This window comes from Episyrphus balteatus, chromosome 1 (genome assembly GCF_945859705.1).
Source record: "Episyrphus balteatus chromosome 1, idEpiBalt1.1, whole genome shotgun sequence".
NCBI lineage: Eukaryota > Metazoa > Arthropoda > Insecta > Diptera > Syrphidae > Episyrphus > Episyrphus balteatus.
Genome location: NC_079134.1, coordinates 123418747 through 123444721, shown reverse-complemented (window position 1 = coordinate 123444721; position 25975 = coordinate 123418747). Strand labels below are relative to the sequence as shown.

The 25975-nt window shown below is 31.6% G+C and overlaps 1 protein-coding gene across 2 annotated transcripts in view; it reads right to left on the bottom strand.

The window, feature by feature from the left end:
* Nucleotides 1–25975, bottom strand: part of LOC129917846 (uncharacterized) — a 148326-nt gene that overhangs the window by 54607 nt on the left and 67744 nt on the right. For both annotated transcript variants that reach the window (XM_055998040.1, XM_055998033.1), the window contains exon 3: nucleotides 11420–13730. In XM_055998040.1, coding sequence (XP_055854015.1) covers nucleotides 11420–13730 — 2311 coding nt within the window. The remainder of the gene's footprint in view (nucleotides 1–11419; nucleotides 13731–25975) is intronic.

Below are 25975 nucleotides of genomic sequence, written 5' to 3'. Positions count from 1 at the left end.
GGAATTTTCAACTTATGAGGCATTATCATTGATGAATGATGCTTTTCTGTCGGAACATCTTAAACAAGTTCAATGCAAAAAGCAAGCAAGTGTAAAAGGCCAGAAAAAGGTCACGAAGAAATTCAGAGAATTATTAGCTTGAAAAACATCGAAATTATAAACACAGCTGTTTTTAATAGGCTGTTATGTTTCAAGTTTGCATTGCACAAAAAGGAGTTACCTTTTTAAATTATCTGCAGATATTTTTAAAGGTGATGCCATTTTGTATGATTGTGAAACATTTAATTAAAATCATTGCTAAAATTTTAATTTAAAGCATGATATTGAGAAAATAAATCATGTATGTCACCTGTCAAAAACGTGTGTAAAAGTTCTATTTCTTAATAAAAACTAATTATTCTGCCTCTCTTTTTTCGTGAATAGCAATAGAGTTTTTATTTATTGAGATTTTTCAAGCGTTTTTTAAAATAATTAAGTATATCCAATCATAGAATATGTTTATGGAAACATAAGTTCAAATACTATAAAAATGCATTTTCTTCATCACTATTTTGACCCACTTTTTGCAGAAATTATAGATTTCTTTTTAAAAAATCTTTCTTTTTATAGAATTTTATCTATTCACATTCATTTGTTTAAAACTGTTTAGAAAAAAAGTCGATTTAACGCGAGTTATTAATTTTGTCCAGCTAGATTCGTGATTGGCCACACTGTGCGATGTGGGGTTTAATCCACCATTGTCAAATGTACCCCTTTTAAAGTCAAATGGTCCCGGGGCACTTTTGACAAAATGACTTTTTTTAGAAAACATTATTTTTTTAAATGTTGTTATATCGCTGGCTGAGAATTATAAGGGTGTATTTCATACAAAATAAAAAAAATGAGTTTCATACACCAAAATTTTCGTAATTTCAACGGCTTTTAGATAAAATTTAAAAAAAAATTAGAAAAAAATTAATGGCGACGGCACAGGTAAAAAAGACATACAACTTTCATGATTTCACATACATGTATTAATATAATAAGGTTCTATGTTATTCAAATTGCAACATAGAACCTTTTTACTGATTTTTTCAAACGAAAAAATACATTGATTTAAGTTACATAGAACTTTTTTACGCAAATTTTTCAAATTGAAATCTTATGGAAATGATCTTTTTTCTAACTAAAGTAAAAATAAAAGATCTTTTGATGTTTTTGCTGGTATTGAACAACAGGGATGGAGTCGGCTAACTTGATAGTCAATAAACGACAGTCAAAAACGACGTTTTTGCTCCATAATCCATCGTTTATCAAGTTAGCGGACGGGCTTTTGCTTAGCAACAAAGAATTTTTGTATCTCGTTCTGTATTCTTTAAACCAAAAAAATTGTACTATCCAACCTTAACTTTTGCAATAATTCATAACCTAGATATTCTTACATCATACTTAAATTAAAATAATGTTCTTTGTGTGCCAAGAATTGGAAGTGATTTTTTGAAAACTTTTTTTTCATAATCGAGGTTGGGAATTTCATAGTTCGTATTAATAAACCAAAAGTTAAAGAAAAACACTTAGATTCCTTAACTTTAAATAAAAGAAGTCACCTTAGTACCCAAAAAAATAAAATGCACGACTGGGGTCGCACGTACTTGCTCTTGCAGTTCAAAGCACTTTTATGTTAGTCTACTTGTAGATTTTGAAAGCTGGCTCTAAATTAAAAAAAAAAATTGATATTGAGGAAGAGCCGACATTTAGGGCATGAAAAAATAAAAATGCTGTTTTATTGCCACTGCTTTAAATATTACGTAGGTATACAAAGTTTAATCAAAATCGTTAGAGCCGTTTTCGAGAAATTCGCAATATAGTATTTTTTTGTATGGGAGGTATACGTTCTAAACGAGATATAAAAAAACAAAAAAAAACCAACTTTCAGAATTCTATAAAAATCATCTGTACCAAATTTGAAGAAAATCCGTCCACCCGTTTAGGCTGTGGAAATGTGTACAGATGGACGCACAACCGCACAGACGCACAGACGCACAGACGTACAGACGCACGGACGGAATTGCGAGACCCACTTTTTTGAAATTCTTCATCATCGCAATGTTGGTTTTGATTAAAACCTCAAATTTTTTTTTCGACACGAAACCAATACTTGCCCTATAGAGCAAGTAAAAAACAAAAAATTAACTAATTTTTAGTGGTATTTGGAAAATTCAGTATTTTTTTTTTCAAAGGTCAAGATTTTACTCTACTAACCGTAGTGAACTCTTCGTTATTCATCTTTACAATTATATTAGTTTATTTCTATTAAAAGTTTCATCGAATTAAACTTTTTTCTAACTTGAAGCAAATTTACTTACGTTATACATGGAGACAAATAAGCAACTTAGAATCAAGATGATACTCCTCTAAAATCCAATCCTCTTAAATTAATAAGATTTCTAATAAAAATAAGTAAAATTTGTTTAAACATTTTTAAAATCAAAGTGAACTTCATTTTAATAAAAATTTTCTTCTTAAGAAAATTTAAGTGTAGATACCTGCTAAGATTGAAATGATTTTTCATTAATTTTATGTACTTATTAAAATAAAAAGATTAAACAAACTTTTTGGCATACATTTTGTACCGTAGATGATTGTTTTAAGACGACTGTCTTTCTGACAAAAAAGCATGCAAAAATCCGATTGATTTAATACAAATTCTAAATGATTTTAGCATGTCTTTTTTCTGTGTACCTAATTCAACAAAAGTAGGAATTGTTGTTTTCTATAAATGGAACAACGTGATTTGTGGTATTTTGTTCTGTTATTTAAAATAGATTTTGACTGTTTTGTGCAAAACTTGAATAAAATTAAATTAAATCAAAGCATATTTCACGATGAAGTCACTTTTTTCATATAAAATGAATTTATTACATGTAAGCTCTTTATAACTATAAGGTTCTATGTTGAACATAGAACCTTTTTCAAATTTTTTTACAAATTTTTTCATAAAAAGGTTCTATGTCATTTTTTAAAAATGCTCATAGAATCCTTTTTTGTGGTGAAATTAATGTTTTTTTTCATGGTTTTATGATTTTTTTAGGGTCCTTTATAAGATTGCATCAATACTTTACTGCTATGCAACTATTTTATCCAAAAACCAGCCTTAAAAAACTTTGAGATCGATTTTCTCAAAACTAAGGTGAGTTGACATACAACCCTATAATTCTCAGCCAGCGATATGGTAAAACAAAAAAATTAACTGTTAGTATAATCTTGAATAGTCAATAAATCGAATACAAAACAAAACATTGGAAAAAATTTACAGTTTTCGAAAATACAGACCTTTAAAAACTAACAGCCCTATTTATAAATTCATCATAGAGAGTACATAGCGATAGCATTATGTACTCTTTATAATGTATTTAAACAAAAAATTGTGATTTATAATATTTATGCAACGTTTAATAAAGGTTGTATAAGCTAAACGAGTTTTTAGGTTGTTTAGAGCCTGAATAAGAATTTATTTAGCTTAAATGTCATTTGAACATCAAATAATTTTCAGAGAAAGAAAAAAATATCAATATTTGTATACAGGGTGTCCCACAGTCACCGCCCCAAACGAAAACCATGGATTCCTGAGGTCATTTTAAGTCGAAAAACTCAAGAGGTAATTTTCTCGTTTTCGTCCCGTTTTCGAGTTACCACGGTTTTTATGATTTTTGTTCTCTTTTCCCTTATCTAGCTTTATCTTTGCCAAACTACGTTTGATTTGAAAAATTTTTTTACAACCAAACAAGAATTTATTACAGTTTTAGTTTGTCTCAAAACTTTTTTTTCTGCGGACAACCGTTTCTCCACAATTTTGCATCAAACACAATTTTCCTCGTTTTTTAAGTTGTTTTTTACACTTTCATATCATTTAAGTCAAAAAAGCACGTTAATGAGTATTAACTTTTTGTGCTTTTTATTAAAGCCCAGTTTATTTTCATAAAAAAAAATTAGTTTTTTTTCATAAAAAAGGCTACTGAAATTAATTAAAAAAAAAATAAACAATCTGAGTGAATTAAAAAAAAATAATTTTTAAATAAAAAATTAATTTAAATGAATTAAAAACTTTTTCTGAGCTATTGTGGTTAAGAAAAGAACAAATAAATAAAGCTCAGAAAAAGTTTTAATTCATTTAAATAAGTTTTGTATTTAAAAATTGTTTTTTTTTTAATTCACTCAGTTTGTTAATTTTTTTTTTAATTACTTTCAGTAGCCTTTTTTATGAAATAAAACTTATTTTTTTTTTATGAAAATAAAATGGGCTTTAATAAAAAGCACAAAAAGTTAATACTCATTAACGTGTTTTTTTGACTTAAATGATATGAAAGTGTAAAAAACAACTTAAAAAACGAGGAAAATTGTGTTTGATGCAAAATTGTGGTAAAACGGTTGTCTGCAGAAAAAAAAGTTTTGAGACAAACTAAAACTGTAATAAATTCTTGATTGGTTGTAAAAAAAATTTTTCAAATCAAACGTAGTTTGGCAAAGATAAAGCTAGATAAGGGAAAAGAGAACAAAAATCATAAAAACCGTGGTAACTCGAAAATGGGACGAAAACGAGAAAATTACCTCTTAAGTTTTTCGACTTAAAATGACCTCAGGAATCCATGGTTTTCGTTTGGGGCGGTGACTGTGGGACACCCTGTATATTTTTTTTTTTTCATTGAAGAATTTATTTTTTTGATTGACTTGATAGCCCAGGGAAATTAGTAATTTAAATCGCATTTTTCGCGGGACAAAATTTTTTTCATGGAATGTGTTCGGGTGGTTGTCCTTATCATAAAAGTCAATTTGTTGGGAAAATTGGAGGTTGGGAACAGCCGCCATCTTGGAAAAGAGATTGGTAGCGTTTTTATTGAATAGCTCCATTGTTATTCATTTTAACAGAAAATGACAAAGGTAGGACTTATTAACAATAAAATTATCTAAACAATGATATACAAAACAATTCCGTGAGTTGATTAAATAAAATTTTATAGTTGGTCAAAGTGCGGGTTTGTATCGCAAGGTTGGGACAAAATGACATTTTTTCATATATCTGACGAACTTTTGATTTGTTTGGATAATTCTTCAAGAATGAATTATAGTACTTATAATTACCTATAAAATGAGCCCACAATCGTTATTGTAACCATCGTATTGTAGAAGTAATCTAACTCCGAAACTCTCCATGTACTAGTCAAAAGTGAGAAAAAAGCTAGTTTTTTGCTAGTAGGCCGAGAAAATTTTGGGAGTAGAGGTATAACCAAAATATAAGTACGCAGTTTTGCTGCCATACTCGTGTTAATGTCGATTTCAAAGGTCTGACAACTCTAATTTTGGGCTTTATACGGTTTTTGGGGGGTTAAATAACTTAAATTTTCCAGTTAACGTGAATGGGCTAAATTTGTACTATTTGAAATTATAAATATACAAGCTGATGCTCTATTATTTTTCCTAAATCTGGACACCTTAATCTCGGCTATGGGGTTAATAGAACTCACGATATAAGCTTTTTTAACTAACCATATCAGGCTTTTCAATTCAAATAAACAAACAAAAATCGAAACAAAAAAGCCTCTAAAACATAATCGTATAAACGGCTTATATCTTGAGTTCTATTGGTCACATCCTCAAGATTGGGGTGTCTAGATTTAGGAAAAATAATAGGGAATCAGCTTGTATATTTATAATTTCAAATAGTATAAATTTAGCCCATTCACGTTAACTGGAAAACTTACGTTATTTAACCCCCCAAAACCCGTATAAAGCCCAAAATTAGAGTTGTCAGACCTTTGAAATCGACATTAACACGAGTATGGCAGCAAAACTGCGTACTTATATTTTGGTTATACCTCTACTCCCAAAATTTTCTCGGCCTACTAGCAAAAAACTAGCTTTTTTCTCACTTTTGACTAGTACATGGAGAGTTTCGGAGTTAGATTACTTCTACAATACGATGGTGACAATAACGATTGTGGGCTCATTTTATAGGTAATTATAAGTACTATAATTCATTCTTGAAGAATTATCCAAACAAATCAAAAGTTCGTCAGATATATGAAAAAATGTCATTTTGTCCCAACCTTGCGATACAAACCCGCACTTTGACTAACTATAAAATTTTATTTAATCAACTCACGGAATTGTTTTGTATATCATTGTTTAGATAATTTTATTGTTAATAAGTCCTACCTTTGTCATTTTCTGTTAAAATGAATAACAATGGAGCTATTCAATAAAAACGCTACCAATCTCTTTTCCAAGATGGCGGCTGTTCCCAACCTCCAATTTTCCCAACAAATTGACTTTTATGATAAGGACAACCACCCGAACACATTCCATGAAAAAAATTTTGTCCCGCGAAAAATGCGATTTCATGCCCATATTTTGACTAATTGCCCTGAGCTATGAAGTCAACTAAATCAAAAAATAAGAAATTTGGAGATTTGTTCCTGATATAATTTACGAGACATAAATTCATGTGTGTAGTGTAGTCATCTTTTTCCTATGTGCCTACATTTTCATACATGTGAACAATTTGTTATCAAATGAAATGTGTTTTTTTTAGAGATTTTCTTCTACATATGACATTGAGAACTTTCGCTCACGTTTTTGTTTATTTTTTTTTTGTTTATTTTTGAATCAAATGGAGTTATTTTATCGACAGATGGAGTTGTTTGTCGAACTAATTTTCCATTTTTAGTACTTATTTGGACACAAACCTAGCATAATTATAATGGCTAAGAAAATGTTTTAAAAATAGAAATTTATTGTTTAGTGAAATCTAATAAATAAGGCTGTAAGTGTCAAATGTACCCCCTTCTCCCCTTCTTGCTATCGACTTTTTTTTGTTTTTTGCCGACCAGTGTTATTATTTCGATATTTTTTTCAGAATTTGTACAATAACATAACTTATATTAACTTAAAAAAAGAAAAAAAAAAAAAATATTTTTTTTACTTTTTTCCAAAAAAATACAATTCTTCAATATCGATCAGCACCTCCTTCTATATAAGATAGGAGGCTGAAAATTCAACAGTATGATACCAATAGGATGTGGAAAATTGTATTTTTCCCATTCTAGCGTGGACCACCTTAGCCGGCTTCTCATAGTAAAGCTAGAACTGAAGTTTGATGACGAAGAGAACTCTGCCCCAAAGGCACACTGCACATATAATATCGATGATGAAGGCCAACATTTCCGTCCTCCTGCACTGGGCAAGTGAAGGAAGTCGAATTACCAACTCATCTGCCGAATAGGGTTCTATGTTCAGCATTGTCTGCCTGATCTTTAAGAAAAGAGATCCTCTGATCTGCGTCAACTACAGAGAAATCAGTCTTTTTAACATCGGCTTTAAAATCCTAAAATACTATTCTAATTGGCTATAAAACCTTTACGGCAAGTAAACAAGCACTCTCGACTCTCAAGCCATAAACAAATATGATGTAATGAATGAGATGGGACGTTAAAATGGCGTATCTCTTATGAACAAATTCCAACATTAGGGCTCCATTTTCAAAAAAGAGAGGCCTTGCCATAAGATTTACATATTTATTTAAAATGCATACACAAATTACTTTATATAAATTAGTTAGAAACCAAACTTAGTAACGCAATCAATTACTGACCTAGAACTTATCTTAAATAAACCAAAATCAATTTATAGTAGGTACCTACTAAGAAATTGATCAAATATCTTTTGGTTTTGTATTTGATTTAACTCTAATTCAAATCATTACACCATATCGATGCATTCGCCAATTAAAATTAAAAAAAGAAAATAAGATACTTTACTATACTTAATTGAAATTGTTCAATCGTTGCTGAACTTTGTTCTATTTCTAGTTGAATATTTCCACTGAATATTTAATATAATGGGAACTATAATAATGGAACTATTGATTTATTTTTAGCTCATTATCAATATGAGCTTATAGTCCAGTAATTTTAGGTTTTATCTGCGGAAAAATTCCTACTGGGCTCGATTTTGGTATAGACCTTCGTTACGGCGTTGTTATGAAGATGTGAAAAATCGACATTGATATCGTGTCCGCGTTAAGAGTTATAGGGGTCAAAAGGTCACAAAAACTGGTTTTTCACGATTTTCAGCAAAACGGTAAGTCTTATCAAAAAATTTTCAATGCAAGAATTGTAGACCAGATTATTATATATAAAAAGTGTCATGACACTTTTTTTCCTAAGACCCACCGTTTCTTAGGTATAACGATTCAAAAAGTTGAAGTTTAGTTGTAATCGTCATAATCCTATTCCTGAAAAAAAAACTCCTAACTGAAAAGTTCCTGAAATTTCATTATTTTTTTAGCTTGAATTTCGTTCCTCAACTGTTAAGAATATGGGGAAACCAAAAAAAAAAAATGGAAATTTTCGCCATTTTTCCGATTGGGGCCCTTCTCCCGAAACCATTTCCCTGGGAATTTTTGTTTAGAATATGTCTAAAAATATACAGGGTGTGCAATAGAGAATGGACAACCCTAAAACGGCTTATAGCTACACTTATGATTGTTCTAAAAACAGATAGAAAAAAGTTCTATCGCAACCAGTTCATAAAATATGGACTTTTTTTCGTTCAGTGTATTTTAAATTTTATCATCTTATGTTTTCGTTCACTACAACCACGAATGAATGAATTTTATTTATTTCTTTTTTTTATAATTTTCTACAATAATTGGATGAGTACATAAACACTTTAAAAATTTCATAGCTATTGCACATTTTCGTAAAAAAAATTTTGAAATCTGTTTTTTGATGCAAAATGTAAAAAAAGTATTTTATGAAAAATTTTAAACACCTGTGGTATAAAATAAATCTATAGAAACCTAGGTGGCCAACTTTCTTAAAAATATTCTGGTATAAGGAGAATATTTTTAAGAAAGTTGGCCACCTAGGTTTCTATAGATTTATTTAATACCACAGGTGTTTAAAATTTTTCATAAAATACTTTTTTTACATTTTGCATCAAAAAACAGATTTCAAAATTTTTTTTACGAAAATGTGCAATAGCTATGAAATTTTTAAAGTGTTTATGTACTCATCCAATTATTGTAGAAAATTATAAAAAAAAGAAATAAATAAAATTCATTCATTCGTGGTTGTAGTGAACGAAAACATAAGATGATAAAATTTAAAATACACTGAACGAAAAAAAGTCCATATTTTATGAACTGGTTGCGATAGAACTTTTTTCTATCTGTTTTTAGAACAATCATAAGTGTAGCTATAAGCCGTTTTAGGGTTGTCCATTCTCTATTGCACACCCTGTATATTTTTAGACATATTCTAAACAAAAATTCCCAGGGAAATGGTTTCGGGAGAAGGGCCCCAATCGGAAAAATGGCGAAAATTTCCATTTTTTTTTTGGTTTCCCCATATTCTTAACAGTTGAGGAACGAAATTCAAGCTAAAAAAATAATGAAATTTCAGGAACTTTTCAGTTAGGAGTTTTTTTTTCAGGAATAGGATTATGACGATTACAACTAAACTTCAACTTTTTGAATCGTTATACCTAAGAAACGGTGGGTCTTAGGAAAAAAAGTGTCATGACACTTTTTATATATAATAATCTGGTCTACAATTCTTGCATTGAAAATTTTTTGATAAGACTTACCGTTTTGCTGAAAATCGTGAAAAACCAGTTTTTGTGACCTTTTGACCCCTATAACTCTTAACGCGGACACGATATCAATGTCGATTTTTCACATCTTCATAACAACGCCGTAACGAAGGTCTATACCAAAATCGAGCCCAGTAGGAATTTTTCCGCAGATTGGGTTAAAAAATGTCTAAAATTACTGGGCTATTACAAATTTCTTAGAATATTAAACGAAGAATTATTTTAAGCGAAAACTGTTGGTAATGAAGCAATGTGATATGAAGAATTATTACAGTCTAGTTTACTGCACAGGTATTTGAAATAGCTTAACTCTATTTTTAAATTATATGGAAGCTTTTTCATACGAGATGGTTGGATGAAATTATAATATCGTTGAAATTTTGTTGGTTTTAAGAAGCATAGAAATGAAGCATTTAAATGACCAATATCATTTAAATTTAATATGCGGAGATGGATATTCAAAGGTAAATTACAATTTTCCATTTAAAGCAAAAATTCTTAGAGTAATCATCAAGCTTAATGATAGTTGATAAGATATTTGGCATGAATCAGTTCGGAGTTCGGACACAAGAGAGACAAATTTTATTCTTCAGTGTAATGCATAGTGAATTGGTAGCCAACCACATAATATTTCATCTAAAAAAAAAAAAAATAGTACCTCAGGGACCCACAAAAAATGTTACTTGAATAATCTTAGCCACCAAAAAATGATACAATCGGGGCCCCCAAAAAAGAAGTAGTAGGGTGTATACGTACTTTTTTTACGTGATAACGTCTTATAAATCGATGAACCATTGCAGCATCAACGTAAACCGACTTTACAGACAACCGCTTTCTATTTTTTTCCTATTTTCTATATTAAAGAGGCCCCAAATATCTAAGGACACGAAAATTTAGTCTTGCCCTGGGGTCCTGGCAACTCAACGTACGCCTCTGAGTCGGGTTGCTAAGATATTTCCAAGCAAACATATATGTTTTTCCTTCTTTTTCTTACATTCCGAAGCCGATAACTTTTGACCAAAGTCTCGAAATAAGGTTTGGTTTACAGATATGAGTTCACATTGAACAGGGTTATGATTTAAGGTGAAAGTATTTCAAATTTATTTTTTTCAGATTTTGGAGAAAAAGTCAAGGTTAACCCCTTGCCGAAAAAATGCATTTTTAAAAATTTCCTCCAAATTAATCGAGTGAGACATCAAAAGAGATGTCTTCTTAAGCTCTATTCATAACTGAAAACCAAAAGTTTCTTTGAGGTCTGGTTGCTGAGATATTTCCAACCAAACATTTGTTTTTCCTTCTTTTTCTTACATTCTGAAGCCAATAATTTTTGACCAAAGTCTCGAAATAAAGTTTGGTTTACAGATATGAGTTCACATTGAACAGGGTTATTATTTAAGGTGAAAGTATTACAAATTTATTTTTTTTCAGATTTTCGAGAAAAAATCAAGGTTAAGAAAATAAACTGGGCTTTAATAATAAGTGACAAAAAAAAAAAATACTTATTTACGTGTTTTTTTTTTTGAATAAAATGATATGAAAGTAAAAAAAAACAACTTGAAAAACCAAGAAAATTGGCTTTGATGCAAAATTCGGAGAAATGGTTGTCCGCAGAAATAAAAGTTTTGGGCAAACTGAAACTGTAATAAATTCTTGATTAGTTGTAAAAAAAAATGTTTCGAATCAGACGTAGTTTCTGCAAAGATGGGAAGTCAACTTACATTATGAAATAAAAGGGTTTGTGGAAGTACAATTACAAAGCCATAAAATTTGAATAAAATCTTTGACTTACATATGACATTATCGCTTGATTTCCATTCGTTATGACACCTCTCTTGCCCAAAAGTGTTTGATTCAATCTATTTGTTCCATAATACATCTCCCAATTGCTAGGTTTCTTTTGATGCCAATCACCTGCAGAATCCTTCTCTCCATCATCATTGGCTTCTCCGTCAAGTTTATTCAAGACCGGCTTGTGAAACGAAAGATTTCTTTGCAATTGCGTTCTTGCTCCGACCGACGACGGCGAATTATCATTCATTACCGAACTCAATTGACTCAAAACACTCGGTCCACAATTATTATTGACACCACCACCCGCCATCATAGTGGCAGTGGATGTACCCGCATAACAATCGGCGTCTGTTTTTGGAAAAACATCGCACAACGATCTACGTTTCATTTTGAAATTGGGATCACTAGAGCACCGAATCGAAGTCGTTTCGATGTGCTGCTGCGTATGCTGCACCGTTATTACCGTACCGTCGCGAATAGCCTCATAGGCAAAGTCGAATTCCGAATCGCTAGCGTTCGATTTTCGCCTTTCGAAGGCTTTTTTCATCCGAACAATGTTTTGATTCTTAACCAAACCGGTACAAAGTTGCCGTATCTCCATTTCGCTGTGGTGGTTCATTCGTTCGAGGTAGGATTCAAGTTCGCCTTTGAGAGCCTTTATCATGGTGTCCAGTTCATGAGGAAGGTTCTTCTTGTTGTTGTTGCCTCCAGTTCTTGCTGTTATTGTCGCCTCTGATGATTCGGATAGAAGACGTATCTTATCACGTACATCTTCAAGAAGTTCCCGGGTATTTTGAAAATGTATTTGATCATCATACTTTTTCAAAAAATGATCGAGTGAATTACCAACTTCACTCTCTAGTCTATATGCGTCTTCAGGACATGAATTTATGTACTTTGCACATTTGTAATGGTTTTCCATGTCTTCGTCGTGAAGGATCACAGATTTGTCAAAAGTCGGATTGTCAATACCATTGACAGCTGACTTTTCTTTGTTTCTTTCATTTGTCAGAAGAAACGAATCGAGATCAATATCAAGAAGAGAATCCTCGGCGATTTCATCCTGCCAAGACTTTTGTAAGCAAGCTGCCAAATCATTTCCCCCACCTTCCATAATAGTTGGCAGGTGTCCATAACGAGTTTTCGCTGCTTCGCAACCAATACTATTGCCATTGTGAACCTGATACAAATGCGTTGGTAATTGTTGATTATTTGTTCGGGCGAAAACAGCCAATCGATCGTGGTTGCTGAGCTTCGGATAGCTCTTGAGATGCCTATCCAAATTCTCAATACTAGTTTCAAGGATTCGAAGATTCTGATTAATGGTCTTCTGGTGGCGTTGATGATCCTGCTGCAGGTGGCTTCGATGGTGATGATGATGGTGATCCTCGTCGTCATCATCGCTATTGTGAACGATCATGATTTGCCGATGGCTGTGATTGCTTGTATGGCCCAATTGTGAAGACTTTGTGATGGCAGGTTTATTAACCTCCAGGATATCAATGGTTGGTTCACAATAAATGTGATCCTCCACGGAATACGTGGAACACACGTTCGAACTGTAGTATCCCGATGAACCGCTTTTGTCGGTCGAATAATGCGATTGAGAACTTGTTCGCTCACGAGCGCCTCTTCCACTACTGCTGCGTCCGGCAGAAATGGTAGCATCTCCACTGCCAGTATTCGTTTTGGTCATGATGCTTCTATTGCTGCCATTGGGTGAACCAACACCAATTATAGCAACATTCGCTGAGGTGGACGACGAAGACGACGATGAAACTAATTTTTCATTGTAGCTTTGCTGAAGATCACTGGTAATTGAACTAACAACATTTGGATTCGTGATTGATTTCGAGGCGACTGCTACTGGGGCACAAGCTAAAGCTGCAGTTGCAGTTGAAGCTATACCAGTTCCACTGACATCAACATTTGCACTCGTTTCGCCAATAATAATCGATGATTCAGCAGCAGACAATGAGCTGGTAGTCAATGTAGACTTGGCAAACGATGAGGAGGATGCCGACGCTGATGAAGATGATGAAACGAAACCGGAATTCTCCGCTGCACTTTTGCTAGCTATGAGATTTAATTGTGGCTTTTGTTTGTTGTTGTTGTTGTTGTTAATAGAAACAGCTGTATCTGTGGCACTGATAGAAGATTCCACGGGAATTGGTTTGGACTTGGATTTTATGCTACTGTTAGTGACTTGGTTTGGTTGGCCGCTAATAGAACTACTACCCATAAGGCTTGTCGACGAGCCTCCCAGATTAGAGATGACCGCGAGTGGCATTGAATTGCCAAAGGCAACACTGAAAATAAAAAAAAAGAAAATAATGTTTAATATTTGTTAGATGTAGTGCTGCAAGAAAAAAAAAAAAAAACTGAAAACGAGTGTGAAAGTGGTTTTTGGCGACAGAATGAAAGAAAGTATCTTCTTGTTGCGAAGATGTTGTATTAGGATTTAATGTAGGTATGAATAAATTTGAAAAATGAAACTTGATTAAATTGACAAGAATGTTGGAAGTTGTTAGGTATTTAGGATGCCAAGAACTAGTTTTTAAGGTTAAGGAAAAAATAATTAAAAACTGATTTGGTATTTTGATTTACTTCAACTACCAGTTTAAGCCATTATTGAAGTATGCGTGTAAGTGTGAATAGATGTTTAAAAAGAAAACAGGCAATTTCCATCCACTTCAGATTTCCTAAGTCATTTTGATTGAATTCAAACAAATTCGAAGCAAAGAAATTTTTTAGAAAAAGTTCTTTAACTATAATTATACACCAAAATGTATGTTGAAAATTTTTAAAATAACTTAAAATTGGTTGATCTAAGAAAAAATAAACTGTTTCATCAATTAATTTGATCTCTAAAAATGTATGCAATTATATAAAGATGCATTTTATGAAAATTTGGAATTTAAATTTTATGATTTTTTAAAAAATCTCGTTTTTAGATATTAATTTATAATGATAATACTACAAAATGGCATTATAAACTATAACAAATTCAATAAACTATATTTAAAAAAAAATGTTTCAAGTAATGACATATTTATAAATACAATGTAGAACTGGATCGCACGAACTTGCTCTTAGAATTCAAGTTCGCAAACTTTTTAGGACTTTTTATTAAAAAAATTGGAAAATATACATATATGAATAATAAAAAAAACGTTCTTCAATAAAAAACAATCAAAATCGTTAGAGCCATTTAAAAAAAATATTTTTTTGTCAAAAATTTTAAATAAACTTGGTATAGGTACTATTTTGTAGCAATTACTAATCAAAACCTAAAACCAAAAAAAACAAAAAGATAGATCTTGTTTAAATACATATTAGGTAGCACTTGAATTTTTTTAACAAAATCGTTGGATTTCGATAAAATTAAAGCTTTCCTAAATTGGTGTACCGTTATTTTTAGTCCAAAAATTCCAAAAACCCCTCTGAGGGGTTAGCCACTTGCCAAATTTGATGTTAATCAGACCATGGGGGTGGCGGTTGTTAGTACAAAAACTGGTTTTCGGTTTTTTCCTTTTGGTTAAAACGGGCCAAAAAACCGGTTTTGGTTTTGGAATGAAAAAAAAACAAATTTGAATTTGACAGCAAAAAAAAACTTTTCGATGAAAATCCCTAAGCTAAGCTTTTTTGTTGTTGGATTTGTTTGATTTTAGTTTGAAGAGTTCTTAACTCACCCTAAGTAGAAGCTTTGAGGAATTTTCTTAGCTGAATATGAATGAAAATTTATAATTGTGTTGTAAGTTGAGAGAGGGAATAAAAGTTTTCAGTTTTTTGTCTCACTTGGTTTTTTGTTTGGTTGACGTTTTTTTCAGCTGTTTTTTTTTAGAAAAACCGGTTTAAACCGCGAGGACAAAAAAACCCTAAAAACCGGTTGACCGAATCAAAAAATTGAAACCGGTTTAAACCGGTCTGTTTTTCACAGCCTTATCAGACCATTCATTTAGCCTGTTGCTTCGTATACAGACAGAAAGACAGACGGATTTGCGGGATGAACTTTTTTTGCATTTTTGTTTCATCGTAAAGTAATTTTTATATGTTACCAAATTTTTCTTACGAGTGCAGAAATTGATATATGAAAATATGTTTTTATGTAGGTATATATGTAACAAGTAAAAAATTGTAAAAAAAAAACCGCTGTAACGATTTTGATTTTTTTTTCTTAGAAATGCATCTTAATAAAAAAACAAATTGCATTTTTATTTTGGAGCTCCAAATTCATTTAAGATGCTGTTTTTAGCCTTTGAAGAATGAATTTTATAATTTTTTTTATAAACATTTACAAAAAAAAATACAAGCTTTTTATTCGTTTATGGAAAGAAGACGTTTACTAAACATCCTTTAGACCTTTTCAACAATGTATAAAACATGTGGTTTTGTTAAACACCTTAAGTAGAAAAAATTCAATTTTGTTCGCCATTAACCCAAATTCAACATGTTTTAAGAACTAGAAACTGTTTTAAAAATATATTCTAAGAAAGCATGTATTTTAAACAAAACACGGTACTTTTAATGAAAAACGATTTGGAAATTGGTAAGAACAAAAATAATTAATCTCAACCCAGATACAGAAATTTGAACGTTTAGGTAAGGTACCGAACAAAAAGATAAGTTTTGATTTCGAAACGGACCTCGGATTCGGGTTCAGCGCATAGATGGATCTGGGCACTAGGTGGATCTGGTCAATCTTTGACTTGCTTTCTTGGAATAAAAAATACTAGTACTATTCGCGCCGTTCAACTCCGTAACCAAAAAAATAAAACAGGGTGTGATCCAAATATATTATCAGAAAATTAAGGAAATTATCATAATAACATATTGGGGTTTTAGAAGATGCAGAAAGGTAGAAAGAACACTCAGTTACCATTTCAAACCAATATCGTTTCTTTCCAAACCGTAAATCACATGGTAAAGCAATGCCATGAAATCATCTCATACAGGCAAATTATCAAGGTCGACTTTTTGTATAAATTCAACACTTTCCATTGATATAATTTGTACCTACTTGATTGATATTTCTCATGTAAAAAATTAAAAAAAACTAAATGTCAATTGCATTTCTATAAAACATTCAAAATGACTCAGTCGATTATAAAAACAAACATTTTTGTTCCCTTCCTCTCCGCCCAATAAATTCATCTTATATTTCTATTTTTATCGTTGCAATTCACATATACCTACTCTCCAGTCTCCAGCAACAATTTACGAGCACATTTCCTATTTATGCCTTCCGATTTTATTGCATTCATTTTTACCTGGCGCAACTATATAAGTGCAATAAAAAAAAAGCCAAAATATTCCATTCTAAGCAGAAATCTCTTGGAATAGTTTAAGGCGCTTGGTGCGGTGGTGCTCGGAGGATCGGCGCAACACTTCAAAACTGGTTGCATGGTGCTTAAGCATTTCAACATACCTTAATCATTGCTTCTCTAGAGATAAATTTACTTTGCTCCACATACTACAAGACTAAAGAAGTTGCCACATTATAGCATATAGAGTGACTGGCAATAGAGGCAAACGACAAGAAGGCAAGGCATGCGTTAAGCTCCAAGCTTGGGTAAATATTTGAAATTGAAAGTCAGCTTCGCTTGGAAACACAACCCGCCGCAGAGAATAGTTGAATGGTAAGTATAATTTTTTATTCTTTACATGCGGAATTGATACCTACCTCAATTTTTGTTGTGTTTTTGTTTCTTTTTTTTTTTAGTTTTAAGTACAAGTATATATACAATTTATTATTTTGATTTTTCATTTTCCATTTTTATCAAGGATGGAAAACACACAAATAAGCGTGGGTGCAGACTGAGAGCCCAGCCGCCGCAGGGTTTTTGCAGCAGTCTCTAGGAATAAGGCAAATTGAAACTGGATGGTTTGTTTTGAATATGAGGCTATATAACAAAATGGCGGTTCCGTCAAATTCAAATGAATAAATTCGGAGCAAAATCTGATATAAAATGTTGTTGAATTTTTTTTTATACAGGGTGTCCCAAAAGTAATGGATCAAACGAAATATGCTGATAGGCCAACTTAAGGGCTCTCAGAATTTGGTAACTTGTTCATCCCAAATCTTTACGGTTTTCGATTAAATGCAGTTTTTGTGAAATTTCGAAAAATCCCGACTTTGAAACAGTATTTTGCTTCCTCCGCTCATAATTGATTTTTGTTTTTTACAATTCTTTCACTTAAACATTGCCTAATAATAAGAAATAATTAATTAATCAAAATATTTTTCATTTCATACGCCATTTTGCTGCAAATTAATTAACAGTTCCATGTTTTATAAAAACTCAATTTCTTTCTTTTATTTCAGAGCAACACCCTGAAAAAAATTTGTATGGTGTAACACTGGTTTATTATTTTGAAAACTTGCCGTGTTATTGCAGTTTTCAAAAATGAATAAAAATTTCCAAAGTTGAAATTATAACGAAAGATATTACAATTTGAATGCAAAAAAACAGACGTTTTCAGAGCAAAATAACAAACAAAATTCGAGGCTTTTGTTCAAAAAGAAATAAACAAACAACAGTCGAGAAAATGTGTTTATTTTTCTTTGTTATTTTTCTCTCAAAAGCCCTGTTTTGTTGCTTTTAAATTGTAATATCTTCAGTTCTAACTTCAACTTTGGAAACTTTTATACATTTTTGAAAACTGCAATAACACGGCAAGTTTTCAAAATAATAAACCAGTGTTACACCATACAAATTTTTTTCAGGGTGTTGCTCTGAAATAAAAGAAAGAAATTGAGTTTTTATAAAACATGGAACTGTTAATTAATTTGCAGCAAAATGGTGTATGAAATGAAAAATATTTTGATTAATTAATTATTTCTTATTTATTAGGCAATGTTTAAGTGAAAGAATTGTAAAAAAGAAAAATCAATTATGAGCGGAGGAAGCAAAATACTGTTGCAAAGTCGGGATTTTTCGAAATTTCACAAAAACTGCATTAAATCGAAAACCGTAAGGATTTGGGATGAACAAGTTACCAAATTCTGAGAGCCCTAAAGTTGGCCTATCAGCATATTTCGTTTGATCCATTACTTTTGGGACACCCTGTATAGAGGGACAAAATATTTTTTTTAGTTTTGGTTGCTATGGTGGGTTAACCACCAGAACCAATTTATTTTCTTGGTTGCGTTAAAAATATGTGGTTTCGGTGGTTTTCCATAATGATGCAACTCATTGCAGCTGCATATGACAGTAAATCAATTTAAAAGTCTAGCCTATAACGAAGGTGGCGCGCGTTAGAAATAACACACAAATTGCTTCAACTTTGGCTAGCGAACAAATTGACTTGATTAGAATGTAAAAAAAAGTTTAAATTATGAATCAGGTATGTATTCCCTAAAATGTAACATTTATAAAAAAAAAATAAAGTCTACAAAGTCTAATATACCTTTAGGTTAGATAAAAGAAGAAGAATTGAAAGTGCGGTTCGTCGATTACTTTCTATTAAGAGTATATTAAAAGTTATTATTTGAGGAGTGAATAATCAAAATAAGAGGCCTTTATCTGAAAATTAATTATGTTCAAATTAGCAAGATATATTCTTTAAGGGGCTTAAACGTTCTACAAAAAATTGCTTGACATGAAATTGATTGCTTTAACCGTATAGAAGATATTCGTATCCAAATCACAATGCATACGGCTCATAAGAAAACTATTGAAATCAGTTAGCATTAGTTTGTATACCAATATCTTCTAAACGGTTAAAACAATCAATATGATGTGAAGGAATTATTTGCAAAACGTTTAAACCCCTACAAGAATATATCGTGCTAATTTGAAAATAATGAATTTTCAGTGAATTGGAAAATTTTTAAAAGTAAAAAATGTTTTTATAATTTTTTTTTAAATTTGACATCGAATATCTTTAGAATGGTTAGATTAATGAAAAAAGTTAATAAGACCTTTTTGGTGGAACAATCTATTTCCTACAAGAATATGTCTGTCGCGTTTGATTATTATAATTTTTCAATTTGTTACAAAATTAAGAACAAAAAACGAATTTTTAAAGATTTTCTCGATTTTTGGACCGCAAATATCTATTAAACGGTTAGATAAACGAAAAAAGTTTACAAGGCCTTTATTGTAGAGCGTTCAATTTTCTACAAGAATATGTAAAGAAATTTGTTAAAAAGTCGATTTTAAAAAAAAATGATTTTTTTTTGAGTAGAAGCTTGAGGTAAAAATGGAAAATTGCAAAGCGGAGGACCTTCCAATTATTATTAAGAGCTCATATTTGGTGTGTATATTCTATATATAATATACATACTCCAAATAAAAAAAAATCTTATGGTTAAAGTTGCTAAGAATGTTAACTCATAATTTAATTTTATATGATATGTAAAAAAACTATAAAATTTCTTTTAAAAATAAATAAAACATTCTTCTAAGGCCCAATTTTTCAATAATCGGATATACCTACGGTGACCATATTTCAGGAAGCGAAACCCGGGACAGATAAAGAATTCATTGGACTGTTTTGAAAAAAATTGATTTTTCAAAAAAAATTTAAATTTTTTTTAAATGAGTTTTCATAATTTTTCCGTATTTTTATAATACATCAAGATTTCCTAAACGATTTTATGGGAGCGTTTTTGTTGAAATCATTTAAGTCGTTTACGAAATCAGAAATCAAGAAAATGTTTTTATAATAATGTCTGTTAAAAACTTCTAAAAAAATATTTTTTAATCAAAATCAAGAGAGCTGTTTTTTAACATTTTAATTTTATTTTAAATGATTTTAAAAATTGTATGATCTTTAACACAGCTTTTTACATGTCCGTAAAAGTTTTGAAACTAATCTGGGTTCTTTACTCTTGCATATTTGTTCTTTATTCGAAAACATTTTTCCTAGTGTAGCAACCTGACAAACAGAAGCTGGAACTAAATAAAATTGACGAACATTTAAAAAAACTAAAGCTTGCCTAGAGGCGCCTCTGGTTTCTTAAATAAAAACCCGGGACAAGCTGTACAAATACGGGACAGTCCCGGGTAAACCGGGATGGATGGTCACCGTAGTTTAACTCAGAGCTTATTCCTAGAAATATCTACTTTTACTTTACTTTACATATGTTTTTGGACCCGCTGAATTCGAATTTCAAGTCCGTTTTGCCCGAACACCTTTCAGTTTCGAGAAAAATGCAAAAAAACTCCATAAAAGTCATACAAATTCAAACGAAATGCAGTCACAGCTCAAAACTGGAGGGTGACAGGGCCAAACGGACTTGAAATTCGGATTCAGCGTGCCCAAAAACATATAGAAAGATATGTAGGTCTGGTTTCTTGTACATGACACTTTTTTTATTTTGTGTGCCGGTGAAATTGTTAAAGTCGTCAGTGAAGTTTATCTCAAATCTAATACAGAAAGAAAATTTTATATCACATTAATTTTGATATGAAAATTAATTTCCACATAGCTCATAGATTTAGATAGTTTCCTGAAGAAAATTTGAAAATAAAACACTGTAATGTTGGTTTTGGGGAAAAAAGTAGATTTCGTAATTTTCAGTTTTCTCAATATCTAAACGAGATTTTGACTTCTAGTTTTCTGTGTTTGACTAAAATTATATAACAGAACTAGCTGACCCGGCGGACTTCGTTCCGCCATTTTTTGTTTTTATTTTTAATTTTCGACTCTATATAATTAGTTAACATTTTAAATGAAAAAGGGAATCAAAACTTGAAAAGTTAAAAAATATTCACTTTTAAACTTTTAGCAAAAGTGGCGCATGTAAATTATGGCCTATGTTAAAAACCCCCAAAAAACTTGGGACAAAAAAACTTGTTTTTCCCGTTATTCAGTCAAAAATCATTTTTAAATTTAAAAATTTGTAAATGCTTGCGCATGACTAAAGCCTATATTTCCTATAAGTTTGAGATTTTTTGCAGACTTTAAAAAATTCAAAAAAAAAAGACTACTCAAAAATGTCCCTAAAAATTAGGTTGTTTTTCAAAAATTTTTATTTCAAAATACAGGGCCTATGAAAAAAATCCGTTTTCGACCCCTAATTTTTTTTTAATATCTTTCTCATGGTGTAAATTTCTGTGCAAAATTTTGCGTACCTGTAATTAGTCTTTTGTCGAAGGTCTATGACTGCAAAAAAACCTTCACAACTTGGTTTTTTTTAGCTATTGAATAAATTTGTCTATCATTTAAAAAAAAGTCAACTCTTTATGACTTACCGTTTAGGAAATAGCCTCTTGTTTCAATGTGTTGTTACCCCTATTTACCCTATAAAATCTTAAATTTTTTTTTGCCTTAAACCTTCTCCTCTTATGCCTCTTTGATTTAAAAAAACAATTAAGAAAATAAGTCAGTCGGTGTGGCCGGTTAGCGAACGTACACAAAACCAAACTTTAATATATATAATAGATTAAGAATTGGAAACAAAATTAGTACTTAATTAGGTAAATTTTTTGAAATAAAAACTATTTGAACTTTTTTTAATTTTTTTTTTTCAAAACTTTGTGTTTGAAATTTTTTTTTCAAAAATTATATGAATTAAAATACATTTATTTAAAAATCAAAAACTAGTATAACTCTTAACCTTTAAAAAAAGCTAGCTTTTGGTTTTGTAAGTATTGCCGTTGTCTTGAAATTTTTTTTTTGAATTAAAGTCGATTTCTTAATTTTAAGTTTTGTTCACATTCAAGTGCTTGGCAGACACTTTTTGCCGCGGCTGGCTAGATTTTTTTTTTGCAGTAACATACTTGGGAATGTCCTTAAACATATGGCATATGACAATAGTTAATTGTAATTTTGTACACCTTTATGACAAATTTTACAAATGTTCGCCACACTTACGGACAGGAAGACCAGCGGTTTCTCATATAATTCATTGAAGATTATAAATTGCTAAATACTAACAGCCTTATTTATTAGATTTCGCTAAACAGCTCTAAAGGGCTGCATAGTTATACAATGCATAAAGTTTTACGTAGCCTCTATGCGACGTTACATATATTTCTATTTATTAAAACATTTTCTTAGCCATTATAATTATGCTAGGTTTGTGTCCAAATAAGTACTAAAAAAGCAAAATAAAGGCTTGGCCACACTGGAGGGTATGCGGTAGCGGTACGGGTAGAGGTAAAGTTCTCGTCATATTGAAGGAAGAAAAATTCTAAAAGAAAATACGATTTCTCATTTGTTTTTTGTTGACAATTAAAAAATATTATACATTAATCATTTCTGTGTAAAAAAAACAAAAGGCTTAAAAAGAGAAAGATGAAAAATGAAAACACACATTTGGCTACTGCGGGCAAAAGTTCTCGTAAAGAATTCATATCAGGGAAAAATCTCTAAAAAACACAATTTATTATTTATTATTTTAGTTCATTACAAATTGTTCACTTCGATTATGAAATAAAGAAAGAAAGAGGAAAACTAAATTCGTCAATAAAAATTATACAAATCATTGTTGTGTTTTTTTTTTGTGACAATGATGTGATGTTCAACTGACATTTGAGCAAAATATATTCTTATTCAGGCTCTAAACAACCTGAAAACGCGTTTAGGTTATACAACCTCTATTAAACGTTGCATAAATATTATAAATCACAATTTTTTGTTTAAAGACATTATAAAGAGTACATAATGCTATGCACTCTCTATGACGAGTTTATAAATAGGGCTGTAAGCAATTACCTGGCTGGCTCTTAGACTATAATAAGTATCAAACATTTTATAACATTTTATGTATTTTTGTTTAATACATGTGGACTACATACATGGCAGAGGTATACACTCTTTACCATTAATCAAATTATTGTTTCCATTCTTTCTGGCCGAATATTACACCTCCGTTGAAAAGCCAGGAATTATTCAAGGCTCAAATCTTGACATTGATGACGTATAACCAACCTGGAAGAGTGTGACAGTTGAATGGACAACTGTCCCAAGTATGCTCTGCTCATCCATATTGCCAGTGAAAGCAGTTCAGTAAGCAAAGACTTGCATTTCGCATTTGCAAACCTTTTGTAAAAGTCGATTCGCAGCGAACTTTAGAAAATTTGGTCCTGAAGCTAATTTATTCATACACGACTGCGGCAAATAGCAGCATGAAGTAGCTTTTAAACCTTTGAACGAAATTCTTGAGACCGAATCATTCCTCCGGGGACTGTGGTATATATCTTTCATAATCATCTAGTCCCAAAGGAAAACGAAGTACAAAGTTTTTTTTGCTAAAAAGAAGTCAGCTTGCCTCTGACAGATGGTTATGAAATAAAACTTTTGACCCACCAAATACCAAACATTTTCACAACAAACAGTAAGACCTCGCTTAAGAAATGTTATCAACACAATCTGATTTTGAAGTACCTACCTTTAATTATTTCTGTAAAATACCTAAACGTCCTCAACCTCTTGAAATCGTATATACAAAACCTTAAGTCACCTTTTAACCAAATGTCAAATTAACCTCAATCAAACTGACAGCTTAAATTTTGGTAACCAGTCGACCTCAATTGCAATCTGAAGAATGCATTTGCAACACCAACACCAAAAGTACACTCATTACAAGAAAATGATTGCTCTGTCAGATGATTCAAGAAGCCTCAGCTACAATCAACTTTACCCCAGTCAAGATATGATGTTTAAATGTATGTATGTAGGAACATCAACTTCAAACACTAAACAACTCTGTCCGGTTAAATGTCACGATTTGTGTCATTACCACCCATCATGATGATATTGATATTGACTATGGTAATTGACAAATTATTGACAGCACATGGTGGTGTAGTTTAAAGTTTCAAAATCATTGCAATAGAGTTGGATCTGGAGAGGTTATACTCGTGTTGTAGTTTTGCAAAAAAGAAACAAAGAGCCCCCAAAAGTTGAATGTCAGACTGATTACCGGCTTCTTCGTGTTCATTTGACATGTTCCCACAAAATGAAGATATTTCATTCGAATTCGATTCGAAAACGAAAAACACGCACAAACACCTTCAATAAAAAACATAGCATTGGCGATGGACGCCACCGCACCGATATGAAAGAATGTATTGCATATGGCTGCCTTCATGACACTAGTGCAACGGATGCACGCCGGTTTGGCGCCCGACTAAAGCCTTAACCTCCTTATAGAAATGCAGTCGGCAAGTAAAAACACGCGTGCATATAAATTTAGTTAATTTCGGTTCGCATCGGAATGGTAATCTATGGTAGAGCGGGAATGTTTGAGCCACTGCTGACTGAGTTTATGTGGCTTGATATTTGAAGATGGAATTCTTCACCTAGAAGCTAGAAAAAAAAAACAAACTCTTCTTCATGTGGATATAAAACGACGACAAAGACAGTGGATGAACGCAAACACTCAATAGCAACAATGTATATTGGGGGTTGACAGCTCTGCAAACTAGTTAAAGCAAAAGAAGAAGAATAAACTACCTTCTCACACTTGGCAGTTGGTGCACTACGATGCCCCTTTAGCTCAGTTTTGCGGTCCACAACACCGGCAATGGTATTAATTTCACCATTGCATTGCAAAAGAATGCAAGGTTGACCAGACGCAGGGACTGGTTGCGTACGTCGTCGGCGTCGTCGCCACCGCTCCACATCGCGCACGCCGCACACCGGCCGGATAGTAAAACACTACGGCTGCACTATGTGCTACTGCGCTTGAGCACCTTTATTTACTGGGCCAGCCATCTTGATGGGTAGTATTCGTATTAGAATCGTTGCCAGCGGGTAATCTGATGTCAGATGGCCAATTTATTTATCGGGTGATGAAATAGCCTCTCAATTACTGTTGGCGAGGATTGTAATTGCAAAGAGAAGCTGCTGCAAGGCAATTTAGAGGAAACTGTTGTAATTGTGGTCATAAAAGTGGAGTAACTGGTATTTTGTTTTGTTGTTATTATTTTTGTTCGATGCGAAAAGTGCGTAATGAAATAGTTTTGTTTTTTTTAATTTTGAATTTTTTAGTCGAACGAAGTGAGTGTTTATCGATAAAGACTTATTAAAAATACTGCAACTGCAACTGCAGATGAAGATAAGTTGCAATCTCTTTTGAAAGTTTAATTGATAAACTTTGAAGGATAAGCTACTTTGTTATTGGTGATTTGAGAAGTTTATTTTGGTAGATAGTAATACTAAAATTATTGACGACTTGATAAATTGTGCTGATGATTGGCGATGAGAGGTCTTTACACTAACAAACTGCTACGAGTAGGTATTTAATAGGTTCATTAAAAAATAAACCTTGTACGAAAAAGTAAAATTAAAGTCGGAGATTTGCATGTGGATTAATAAGTTAACTATTCACTGTTTTAAATTTGCTTTGAATCAATAAAAAAACAATGGTCGTAAGTAGTGGTTTATAGAAAAGGGATTACTGGCTTTCTAAAATTTGGCAACTTTAAATAACACCCTTTTAATCAATACCAATTATATGAACTGGATGAAGGCTTGCTAGTTCTGAACGACTGTTATAAAATAATTCAACAAGGTTTAATGGAATCTTGCAGCATTAAATTGGTACACCCGGGTGTATACGTTCTTTTTTCTTTTTTTTTCTTTAATTGATTTTAAA